The sequence below is a fragment of the Maylandia zebra genome, linkage group LG17, assembly GCF_041146795.1.
Source record: "Maylandia zebra isolate NMK-2024a linkage group LG17, Mzebra_GT3a, whole genome shotgun sequence".
Taxonomy (NCBI): Eukaryota; Metazoa; Chordata; class Actinopteri; order Cichliformes; family Cichlidae; genus Maylandia; species Maylandia zebra.
In genome coordinates, this window is record NC_135183.1 from 35,911,709 (window position 1) to 35,924,395 (window position 12,687).

The 12,687-nt window shown below is 41.2% G+C and overlaps 1 protein-coding gene across 7 annotated transcripts in view; it reads right to left on the minus strand.

Annotated features, from left to right (window-relative positions):
* The window catches only part of celsr1a (cadherin EGF LAG seven-pass G-type receptor 1a), a 95,873-nt gene that overhangs the window by 49,253 nt on the left and 33,933 nt on the right, over positions 1-12,687 (minus strand). For all 7 annotated transcript variants that reach the window (XM_076875535.1, XM_004553929.4, XM_076875536.1 and 4 more), the window contains exons 2-4: positions 6,260-6,615; positions 5,889-6,177; positions 1,635-1,857 (exon numbers count right to left, since the gene is read on the minus strand). In XM_076875535.1, coding sequence (XP_076731650.1) covers positions 1,635-1,857; positions 5,889-6,177; positions 6,260-6,615 — 868 coding nt within the window. The remainder of the gene's footprint in view (positions 1-1,634; positions 1,858-5,888; positions 6,178-6,259; positions 6,616-12,687) is intronic.

Below are 12,687 nucleotides of genomic sequence, written 5' to 3' on the forward strand. Positions count from 1 at the left end.
TGTCTTTTTCCATAGTTATTCTCAGCTGCAGTCATTAGCATGTCCAAGTAACTAGCTATTATCAGGGATTTAGCTGAAGTCATATTCGTTTATCATGTATATAATCATTGTGCATCTATTGGCTTTACAGCTGCTCTGATCAGAGTTAGCTGGAAGCAACAAAAAGTAAGGCAAGCGTAAAACTGTGATACTTTGCTAACATTAACGCGATTAGCTATCAAGCTAAAGCTGCTAAAATTTTCTCTTTGCTTTTTTAGTGAAATCATCACTAGGGTTTTTATTTTTATTTGGAATGATCATTTATATTAATTAAAATAATGTGTTTCCACACATTAGGCTACCTGTTAATGAATGCCAGAGCTGTTTGGGGTAAACACTGCGTGCATTGGGATTCAATACTTCATTATACACAGGGTGTCATTTTTTGATTTATTTTTTTTTATTCCCACAATATGATCCCATTTGTTTTAACTTCATCATCCCATCATTTTACTACTGCTGTTTAAGAGTGGAAACTACCACTTACTAAGTAAAGGAGAAATTAAAGGCAAAGGCATGAACTTGCTGAACTGCAGGTATACACTGGGGTTGCTGTCTGTGGCATCCTACATTTACCAAGAACTGCTAAGAAGGGCATCTCTGAGTAATGACTATTTTTGTGAATCTACTACAGTGGAATATTTATTAATTCTGACAGCATTTATTGCTGTTGTATTTTGAAGTTGTTTCAGTGTAAATACTGAAGTTAAATTGGCCATGTAGTGATAGATGGAAGGGGAGTTTAATTGTGGGATGTTAAATAATGTGTACTGTAGCATTTTACTGTGAGTGTCAGAAAAGGAAAACATGAGGCTAAGACTATTGAATGTATTCATTTTATATATCCAGGGCTGCACATAAGTGGTCCACAGGTGCGCATTCGCTGTCAAAATAAAAAACGCGCACCAGATAAGAAGTTGCAACGCGTGTTTGCGTACGTCAGATTTTCTGGAGGAGGACAGACATTTGTTTAGAACTATTAAAGATGTCAAAGAAGTAAGCTCCTTTAAGCAATTACTTTGGTGTTTCTCCACCTCCAAAGAAATGTCAGAAGGAGTCCGAACCGCAAAAGAAGCGTGCATTCTCGGAAAAGTGGTTGCAGGAGGTGAGCTGGCTTCAAACAAATGATGAACGCATAGAGATGTGGTGCAGAATATGCCGTGAAAATCCCACTCTAGCGGACAACTCCTTATGTGGTTTGCGTTTTCAAATTTTATATATATATAAATAAATTTGATTTCATAGAAATCACCAGCTTAAGTAAAGAAAACGTCCTTCCCTCCCACACTGATCTGATATTTTTGGACCATTTTTGGTGCTAAAAGGTTAAACTTTTCTGCGCACATGGCAAACCCTTTGTTTGTTTGTTTTTTCATAAAGGTGTGGCTTTTTAGGCTTCCTCTTATCATGAGATCTCTTTGTGCAGCACTAGAGCGTGAGACTGAAGGTAAAAGTGTGTTTTATATGCCAGATGTGAGAGTTGGCAACCATGCTCCCATAATAAACTGTATGTATGCCATATAAGAACAGTAATCTTGACAGTTGTAATGGTGATTAGTAAGCAAAGAGGTAGACACAAAAGATACCAAACTTACATAAAGGAGACGGTGAAGTGGAACCTTTGCCGCAGGCCTCTGAAGGTGATGAAGGACTGTCCAGGAAAGCTGCGGGTGGTCATCTCACAGTAGGGCTTCTCATACTCCCCGGGTGGACACTCGCACATGAAACCACCTGCAAGCCTGTTGATGCACGTACCACCATTCTTGCACACACCTGGTACACAGCGGTCTGATGATGCATTAATCTCACAGTGCTCGCCTGCAAGAAAAAGAGGGACCAAGTTACACAGAGCTGTTCTGCATCTTTTTTACTGTGAGAAACATTTTGCTGTTAATTGATATGGCCTGTGTTTCTCAGCTGCAGCACTACCAGGGGCGGAGCTAATGGGGGTTCTGGGATGGCACTGGCCCCAACACTATGTTGACATTTTAATGATATCATGGATGCAAATTGTTGACTTCCTCAGTGCATTACTATGAAATGCATAACTAAAAATTAAATAATATATTATGAAAGCTCTTGTGTCAGCAACAGATGCAAAATGAAAAATTTTGAACTAAAGCTTGCATGAGATTTTTTTTTAAATTTCCCATTCTTGCTGGTGCTTGGTCCACCCCCAAATGCAATATAGCAATGATAATAAATGTCATCTGATTGTCTCATCAATTTGTTATCATTATGTTATCTTTTATGCGAAGCGTACCTTCCACAGTTGACTGAAATACAGACCTCACTCAGCCTTAAGGAATCCAGTTGTTTAAACAAGATGCCTTTGATTATCAGCAAAGCACATTTATTCAACTAACATGCACACGTTAAACGTGGCATTAACTTTCTGTTGTTAAAGTCCCTCCAAAAACATCAGTTCAAGAAAGGCACGCCTCCCTCCAAACAGTTAATAACACTGACAAAACCTTGTTTACTGGTCTTTTCTGAGAAGCACACTTCTTAGCCAGAAGGCAATTTGGCCATGTTTGGAGAGAAGAGAGAGTTTGGAAAAAGAGTCACGGTGGAGGGACAAAGACTGCAAAAAGAAAGCAAGCTGACAGGGATAAGACTGCTGGCTTTCCTTCACTAAGCTCAGTGCATGGCTAAACTTATATTTAACTGCACTTTTAAACTTGTAAACCGAACAACGATCAGATAACAGCTGATCAGTTAAATACCTCTTAGAGTGATTCAAGGTTAGGAACAAAAGAAATCCACTTTTGGATGAGTGCATTCCTGTTTGTTTTTACCATCCTGATAATAAACCTTAGGTTAAGTCACTTTGGCAACATTTTCTGATATGCCCGCAACTAAAGGCATAATACCCCTGCAATTAAACAGAATTTTGATATAATTTATTTATTTAGCAAAGGTAGGCACACTTAAGGCTACTTAAAGGTAGGTACACTAGAAACTACCTTTGGTTTTTACAGAAAACAAAAAAATAACTATACTAAATTTACTAAATTTAAGTACTTTATTAGCAGTGTGTGATTTCATGTTAATTTTGCAGAAAAGCAAACAATAATTCCCCATCTTACATCATAAATACGCTGTGGTTTTTGGGGTACGGGGCATGTTATGGAGTGGATTAATCTTGCCTTTTTTACATCTTTATTGTTTTACTTCTTGGCTAGCAGTATCAGCGAACATGTTAAACCTGTAGCCTCAACCCTTTTCATCCATCTGTGGCTGCTTTGCTTGGCTTCCTGTTCGGAGCTGCTTAAGGCCTGGTCAAACTTACTTGACTACCCATTGGTCATGAGGTTATCGCTACCCTCATACACTTCTCCTTCTCCTTCACATGCTAACTGCTTAACTGAAGCTGCATGGTGGTATCAAATACATGATATATTACATTATCTAATTTAATTTCGCAACAGGTCCGGGAAGGGAAAATTCCTCTAAATGACCATGTGGTTTTAGCTTTTCCAAAATCAGCCAACTGGCCCCAGCTTCCTGGCTCTGCTCATTTAAAATTCCTACGTAAATACGCCAGCAGGCCTCTTTCCGACTGTAATGATATTTGTGATAGGTGCCACCGCGTCCCATTCTGCGTTTTGTGTCAATCTGATGTCTAGACAAGCTCTACTCTTCCAGGGCACACACAGACCCCCAAAACTGCACAGCTTGGAACCAGGTAATGGCCCTTCTCTCCTCAGCATAATCCTTTTTTCCTAGGGGGAATTATAAGGATCTGTTTCCCTGTAATGCAGGAAACCTGAAGAGGACAAAACAGGCCTTCCCCTTGTCATCAGCCCCATAATAGTCCCTGATGGCCCTTGAGTATCAGGAGTTGAACTGTGACCTTCAAAGAGGGGACACCGAGATGTAGGTAAAGGAAATATGATGGGTGGGTGGAGAAGATGGACATGGGCACAAGGAGGAGAAGGCGAGAAGCAGTATGAGTGACAAAGTCAGATATAATCAGGTAATTACTTGAGATAAGATGGAGGATGAGAAAGAGAGGGGAGGCAGAGCGTCGGGAGACACAGAGGGGTGGGAAGCAGGAGGCTGTCAGAGCCCGTTTAGGCTCTATTAGGGAGAGAAGAGTGGAGACAGTCAGGTATCAGATGTACAAGGGGGAAGTATGGGAGGAAGATCACTGATATTCGGAAATATTTTGCAAAGTGCTTGAATGTGAATGATGAAAGGTTCCGAACTTTCCCATAGCTCATCGACTAACTGAGTAATGAGTTACTTTAACACTTGCAAAACACTTGTAATCTCAGTATTTGGAATATTTAGCTCTGCACTGTTTACGTCCATGTTTGAAGTTAGCAGGCAGCTTGCTGTGTTTTGCTAGTATACTGCTAAACGTCTCATAATTAAGATCCTGCAGTGGTTACTTTGTTTTTAGCAAACAGAGCTTAACGTTTACCTGAAGTAGTTTTTCCTTTTATTTTAGACCTCTTGTGGGAAATGTGCAGCTGTTCGTTTGATATGCTCGATTATTTTTAGACTTCACGATTCAGTTTTTCATGCTTTGTACCACTTTCAAAGAAATATAAAACGTTAGGAAATTCTCTTCTGAAACTGACTTCATGCAATCCAGCAGGATACACTACTCTAGCACTCTTTTTGCAGGATTACCCAGATCATTAGTAGGATGACTTCTCATTCAGACTGATTCAGAATGAAGCAGGAGCCAGACTCCTTACACGAACATGCTAATTTGACCATATTACCCCAGTGCTGAAGTCACTTCTCTGGCTCCCAGTTCAATACAGAATAACCTTTAAAATCCTTCTACTGGTTCATAAACTCAATGATCTGATCCCCCACTACACTGTGGACTTTCTCAGTGTCTATAATCCAGCGCAACCTCTCAGGCCATCAAGTGTGTTGATGGTGCTTTCAGTTACTGCGGTGTTATTCTTTGGAACAAGCTGCCCTCTGACCTGAAGTCAATTACACTTGTGTCTTAATTCAGAAGAACACTTAAACCTTTTAGTCTCACATTTCTTTTACATTTCACTGTATGTGCGCATTTTAGCTTATATTTAGATCTTTGTAAAGTTATTCAGTGTTTACGGCACGGAGTTTATGTGTAAATAAATACGCTACATAAATAAAACTGTTAAAAAGTTACAGGTTAGAAAAACAAAATAAAGATGAGCATAAACACGCTGAGATGCTCTGCAGTGCCAAGATGGATTACAGAGATTAGTTATAATTCTCTGGATTTGTCCCTACAAGTCATTCCTTTTTTAATTATAACTTTCCCATTGTTAATAGAAAAATATTGATAGGAGCAGCTTTGAATTGTACTGATCTGTTGAGTCTTGGTGTGTGACTCACTGATATATGAGGATTAACAGGCAATTTGTTTACTTGCCAGTACTCTTTACTCGTCAAAAGAAATTAAAGCTACTGTGGTTTTGGAAAACAGGTGAAATGTTATTTCAGATGAAGCTGGTCTGACTGGTGTAGTGAGGATTGTGTACACCCCTTTCCAGCAATACATTTCGTGTACTGTATGCATGTGTGGAAGCAGGTGGCTTTACCTGCGGTACTACAAAGCATGTCCTTTCTGTACTGGGGTCAACCTCAAGCTACAACAATGGGCTGTGAGACCTTTTACAACCCGTCTGTGCGGTTTAGCAGCTTTGCACAGGTTATTTAAACTGTTATCACAAACAAAATGAGCTCTTGCACATGCTTATAATAGACTTTTCATATGGTATTGTTGTATATGTGTAATCGGGGATACACAACATAGTTTAGGTAAAAAAGGCAAGCTGATTGACAGCTTTGAATCACTCAATACCTTCTTCTTTGTTTATTTCTTTTTAACTCACCTGTGAAGTCCTCCAGGCACTCGCAGGTATAACCGCCCTCTCTGCTCCGACACCTCCCGTTGTTCTTGCAGGGCCCTGAATAGCAGAGGTCGATCTCGGTCTCACAGTATTCTCCGGTGAAACCGACCGGGCAGCGGCAGCGCAGCCCGTTGATGGGGTGGATAGGTCGAAACAGAACCGTGTCAGAGGCGATGAAGGGAGGGGAGCTGTCAAACTTCAGCACTGATACACACTTCATGTAGTTCTCGCAGGGCTCCCGTAGGCAGATGTTATCATCAAACGGCAACACCTGAATGGAAGAAGGAATTTTAGCTACATTTATTTCTTCTACTAATGCTTCTGATGTTTTTGACCTCAGGACTGTGCGTTACCTCTTGAGTGGATATGAGCCTGAGTCGAGTCCTGTGGAGGTAGATCTGCTCCTGCAGCTCCTCAGATGGGAAGAACATGCCTTTACCAGGAGCCCCTCCGGGCTGCAGCGCCGAAAAGGTTACGTTGAGGATGGAGCCTTGGACGTCGGTGTCGTTTTGGATGTTAAACACAAACACTGCTTCCCGCTTGGTGGAGAGTACATCCGCCACTCCCTCAAGAAAGAGGCTGAGCAGGGGAGATAGAAAACGCTCCTGGGACATGTTCTCCAGACGAACCGTGATGCTGTTTGTCAGCATGTCATCAGTGATGATAGTGACCCGCAGTGTGCAGAGGGCAACAACACGATGGATACCATCTGGAAAAAAAGAGGAGGAAGATATTTTGCCTTTACTTACGGAAAGCTCCAGATTACAGTAAAAGTCTAACAAGGTAAAAAGTTCAGAGAAAACAATGTACCTTTTTGGAATAAAGAGCCCTCGGATATAACAAGCAATGAAGTGAACTCATACAAAGGTATAATGACAAGCAAATTTACAGACAACTGCACAAGGAACCCAACCACAGTTTACATGGTTAAACTTAAGGCTCACAGTGATCTTGGCTCACAAACATGAGACACAATACCAAAACTTATTATCAAAACAGAAGAAGGTCAGAACAAAAGCTGTAAGCCAAAACATTCAATTCATTTTTTTAATATAGTACCAAATCTTAACATCAGTCACCACAAAGTGCTTTAAGGACCCGACAATTCCCGAGAGAAAACCTCAAAAATTAGACGGCACACTAGGAGCAAGCACTTGGCTACATTAGAAAAGAAAAACTCCTTTACATGTCATTGTATGTAGACTTTAACACAGAAATAATTTTACCTCCTGAATAACTTCACATCTCTTCTCTCATTTCTCTCCTGTCTCTTCACCCTTCATCTCAAGAAAAGTCAGGAGGAATCACATCTGTTATCTCTGCCAATTCCAGTCTGTGTTTATCTCAGACTATCTTCAGGAAGTCCAAAAACTCATCTAACAACTTGTATTTGAAAATAAAAAAAATCCAAGAGACTCTTTGAAAATGTATTTATTTAATTTTAAAAATTGAATTACTCTGATTTTGGACAGCGGAGGACAAAATCGGGTATTTATTTTCTTTATTTATCTTATTTATTTATTACTTCCAATAGTGCTAACATACTACACAGGGCATGAACAAGATTTTTTTTTTAATTTTCATTGTAAGTGGGCTAAAGTACTTAATTAAAAGTAGTCTAACATAAATGTAAATGCTGTGATTTGATTATTTTAATAAACCATGTAACTTGGATGGATTCAATGCTGGCGTGACCACAGTGCACACGTCTGCTGTTGCTCACAGTGGTCCAAGGGACGCTCAGGGAGTTTGTGCGTTCGCTCAGACACGTGAAAAATTAGAGGGAACATTGCTATCAAGCCTTTTTTCGCAATAGTGAGCTTGCTAATTAGCCATCATCATATGAATTCGTAATGTTTCTCAAAGAGTAAACAGCAGATTTACATTCCACTTACATTCTGGTACAAGTTTATAAACCGTGGGTCGGGATGAAAACAGGCATTGTATTTTTTTTCATCAGATAAAATGACAGTCATCCATGGCTAATTTTATTAGCAATAGTTAGCCAGCTTATTAATGCGCAGCTAAAAACTCTGCCCTTCAGGAACTTTTAATAGTTCTTAAATGAGAAGTTCACAAAACTGTTTTCAAAAGCAAAATGAATAATTTGTAATTTCTCAGGTTATTGTGCCTGGGAGCCACTATTAAGTATGTCTCAGCTACATGGAGTACCTTTAAGCCACATTGTCTGGACCCAATCCCAAATCTGCACTACTGCTTGACAGCTTGACTTGTTTACTGTGTAACACTTTTGCTGCTAGATTGAGTTAAGAAATTTCAAGTTGGTGTAGACTCAATCTTATTCAAGCCTTGACTCGGAGTAATTAGATTAGTCTAGGATTGCCGCCCCCAGGGTCATGCCTACTTCTTGCAGAGCTCTGTTGCTTATGAAGGGAAACAGAAGGCTCTTGGCCTGAGTGAAATACAGCAGGCAACAGGTGGTGGGGCCAGATGAAATTTGCTGGTGGGGGATAATACTGTTGAAGCTACGAAGGGAGATGGGTCGCATTGCACAGCTTTGCTAGTCCATGAGCACATGAGTGTGTCATATGTGTTTTCGGGTTCACGGTGAGGTCCGACCACAGGTGCCCTGTCACTCTCAGGCTTGCATGAGATCACTTCTCAGGCACTTAAACTCTTCTCGCACACATGAAGATGCACAGATGTCAGTCAGAGCAGGGTGCGGACAAGCGAGTTCTGGATGCCTGCTAACCAGACTGGAGGTCATTTCCAACCACACACAGATGAATAACTCACAATGGGAAGCAACATGGGGGTCGGCTACTTCAAAGCAACCGAGAAACTGCTACGTTGGGGCTCCAGGGATTGTAAGGGAATCATCGGCGGCACGGATAAAACAAAACAAACACACAAGTGTAGACACACATTAACGTCACTCTGCAGGGCAGTGAAATTACACAGCAGCTGCTCTTTATCAGACTGCTGTAATGTGCTGGAATGGAAGTGCTCATTCAGCACAGCACTAACAGGCTAGCTGCTAGAGTAGCTGCTAGCCAGTGTGTTTATTTCTCCAAAGTTTTCAGCACCTGCCTCTCAGTGTGTCTCTGGGAGGACAATGTTAGCTCACTTGCTGCAAGAAATCCATCACCTGGTATGCTTGAATACACATATCCTGCACAGATGCAATAAAATATAGAGAATATATGAAGTTATCTTTTAGGAACTGATTTTCGACTTTGATTGCTTGATGATTTTGTACACTTCCAGTGCCAAGTGAAGACATTATACCAGAGAGGCCTAGCGGCATCATCAAATAACTGCCTAAGCATACATAATAGGTGTAGACACAATATTTTATTGTTTTCCCTTATGGTAAAACAGGTAGATCTTTACAAATTGTTAGCTTCTTAGACCGTGTGAGCGGCATATGAGCAGTAACACCAAAGAGCGCTGTGGGAGCCTGGCACTGGGTCTAAAAGTGATGGACCATGACAGAAAACATAATAGAATTTGTAAGGCAAATCTCACATTGGCCATGCACTGACGGATAGTCAATCGTAATCGACACAGTGTGACAATTCTGCGTTCATTATGACCTTTTGGCCAAGAAATAATGCAAGAACAAGTATTTACATTTTTAAAGGTTTCACAAGGTGTTTGTTTCCTTTGGTTTTCCAGAGACATCTCAGGCCAGGCTATTTATAGAGCCCACCAGCTGCTAACATGGGATCACACACATGCAGAGGATGGGCTGGACTGTGGAAAGGGTGTGTCACAGGCAGCCGACGGCATGGAAAAACACATTCTGCGTAAGTATGCCACACACAAACTCACACACAGACAGACACACCACAGTCACACATAGGTGCCAACAGGTCTGCAATGTTTTAATAGACAACCCTCTGATTAAAAACAAGCTAGCAGCATGCAAGCCGTGCTGCTGGCCACTTTGGATGGAAACAGTTTATTATATACACGTTCCCTTATCTTAATTAGCTGGCAATATTCTGCACTGCTTGATTGACTGGCTAAGTTCAGTAATGATAGGCAGCACGTTCAGGCTACATTATGACTCACTTATTGCACCTTTACAGTCTTACAGCGTCAATAAATATGAAAAACACAGATTAGAGATAAACAACAGAAAAGGAGACTCATCAATGGGCCACACATGCTTTGCAGGTGGTGAGGTCTGCAGAGGTGATAAGACCTGATAAAGAACTGTGAGGCAAGCCACACCGGTGACAACTGACCACACACACACAAACAAACACACACACATGGATGTATACACATAAAAACCTTGTGTCGATCGACAGTCAGTGTGCTTCCCTGACCACATTTTTCTTAAAAGTAGAAAGGCTGTCTATCTCCTTGAGAAGACCCCAACAATCAGATGATCCCCTATGAACTGGCACTCGGCGACAGTGGGAAGGAAAAACTCCCTTTTATTAGGAAGAAACCTCCAGCAGGATCCAGCTCAGTAATATTGCAATAAAGCGGCTCGACTGTTTGTTGTGATTTGGCGCTATAAAAATAAAATTGAATTGTACTGAATTGTTCCCGCTAACTCACGCACTCTGTGTTTGTGGTTGGCGCTGTCATGTCAAACCCAGAGAGCTGACACACATTGTGGCCAGCTGTCACCGTGACGGTCACAATGTGTGCAAAAACAAACAAGATGCTCGCATAAATGCAAACGTCTGTGGTTGTTGAAAAGTAGAAATGTGCTTACGCTGCAGTTCAGCTTCACTTTGATTTACATCAACCACTAGTAGGTAGCACTATTAAGCCTTACAGTTTGAACCTGTGCTCATGAGGTCACGCTGTAGTCCCTTTCAACTCTGGTGGCAACTGTCTGAACAGTGTAAAAGCCAGCGCCGGTGTTTAGTCAGGGGAGGGCGGGCAGTAAAACAACAGAAAACAAACAAGACATTTGTATCTGTGGCAGCTTTCAGAGAGGTGACAAGCCCACCAGAGAGAAACACACACACACACACATTTCCCCCCATCAGCCCCCACTGAATTGTAGATGCTAACACACGCTTTCCTCTCTAACATTAGAACGCTATTTTATACATCTTTTCATTTTAGCTTCCCCTCTGAAGATAAATCCATCCTGCTGGCATTTATATTTATTTCTGACTAAAGAGAATGGCAATTGAGAGCTTAAAGTGTCACAACCACAGGGGACGTGCCCTATTAGAAAAGACGGAAACCTGTAAGGAGACGGGGGGGTTGTGAAAATTCTCTATATTCCAGCACAGTTCGTTTTATAGGTTGTTCTTTAAGCTAATTTTTCCCTTCAGTTTTCTCTTTTTTTTCTCTTCTGCCTCTGGTTTAGAAGAAAAAGTTTAAAATTTTTGAACCAATACAAAGCCTGTAACCTTTACTGGCTTGCAGCCAATCACTGGGCTGAAATTCAAACAACAGCCCCTCCTTCTTGGACACACCTGAACACCTTCAGCCTATCAGGAGGGGAAAACAAACGCCAAGCTTGACTTCAGAGGTGATCTAACACAGAGACTCTTTGAATAAGGCAAGCTGGCAACGTTCCACCCTCTCTTTTTCTCTTTTCCATTTTCTTTTCCCTTCTTTTTCCAGCCCACCAATAGGAAACGCTGCCCAGAACAATAACTTTCAGGTGCTCTGAACTGATCTTTCTCATCTTTTTGCTAGTCCGCTCTGCCCTCTTTATGTGCTTCATTAAAACGTTTTAGCTTTCCTCAAAGGAAGCCTTCCCCTCGACAATAATCTACAACTGTTCTGTTCGTCTGTCCAGCAAGATGTCAAGTCTCCTCTCGTTTCCTCTCTTCTTCTCTCTCACGGCAACCGGCGCCAACATTGGATCACATATCAGCAGCCTGCAAACACACGTACAGACATCCTGTATGCTGAATGTGGAGGGAAAGCACACTGCAAAGAGTAACTTAGGTTAGCTCAATCAATGGGTCATCAATCAAAAGACTTAAAGCCAGCATAGCAGAAAAAAAAGATGAGCGGAAAAAGGACATTTGTGAGGGCAGGAAATGAATGAGAAATGCCTATGCAGCACAGTACCACCTGAAACAAGTGAAAGAGTGACCCTAAAACTAGAAATGAACTCAGTTGGACTCAGTGTGCAAATTGTTGAAAATCAAAATCACTGTTGCTTTCTACATAAAAAAAAAAATCACATTTAACTATCACATTTGAGCTCAGCAACCTTCGAGCTCTATAGGAACATATCCAGAGTCGAGTCCCAATGGCAACACGTTGGTCTGCAAATGTCTGCATTTGTAAATTGGATAGCAATTATTTGCAAACTTTCAACAGTCTCTCTGAGAGCGATTGCTCTCAGAGCAATCCAGGTCAGACTGCAACTGTTAGCAGAAAGGTTGCCTCCTGTCAAGTGACCTGTGCAAACACTTTGCGATCGAACGTGGTCATGAATGTGCACAAGCTGTAATCCATCGCAGAATGTGAAAAAATTCAACTTAAACACCAGACGCCATCTTTTTTTTTGTAGTTGCAATGAGGTCATTGTCCTATTTTTACTCGTGTGACTGATCCATCAGCTTGCTCTGTATTAGGAAGCAGCTTTGTCAAGCTAAGTGTCTCAAGTATTTTTTGGTTGAGCTGATTTAATGTAAGTTTGCTTGGCTAACGTTATTTCAGGAACACGGTACATGAGATGAGCCCTCGAGTTCATAGTAGTCTCAGACTATTTACAAGATAGCTTTTATTTAGTAAAATTTGGTGTCCATGCACTGATACAATTAAGCTAAAGAAAATATGCTGTATCCCCCGCCCTTTATTATGCATCCCATAACAAAGCATG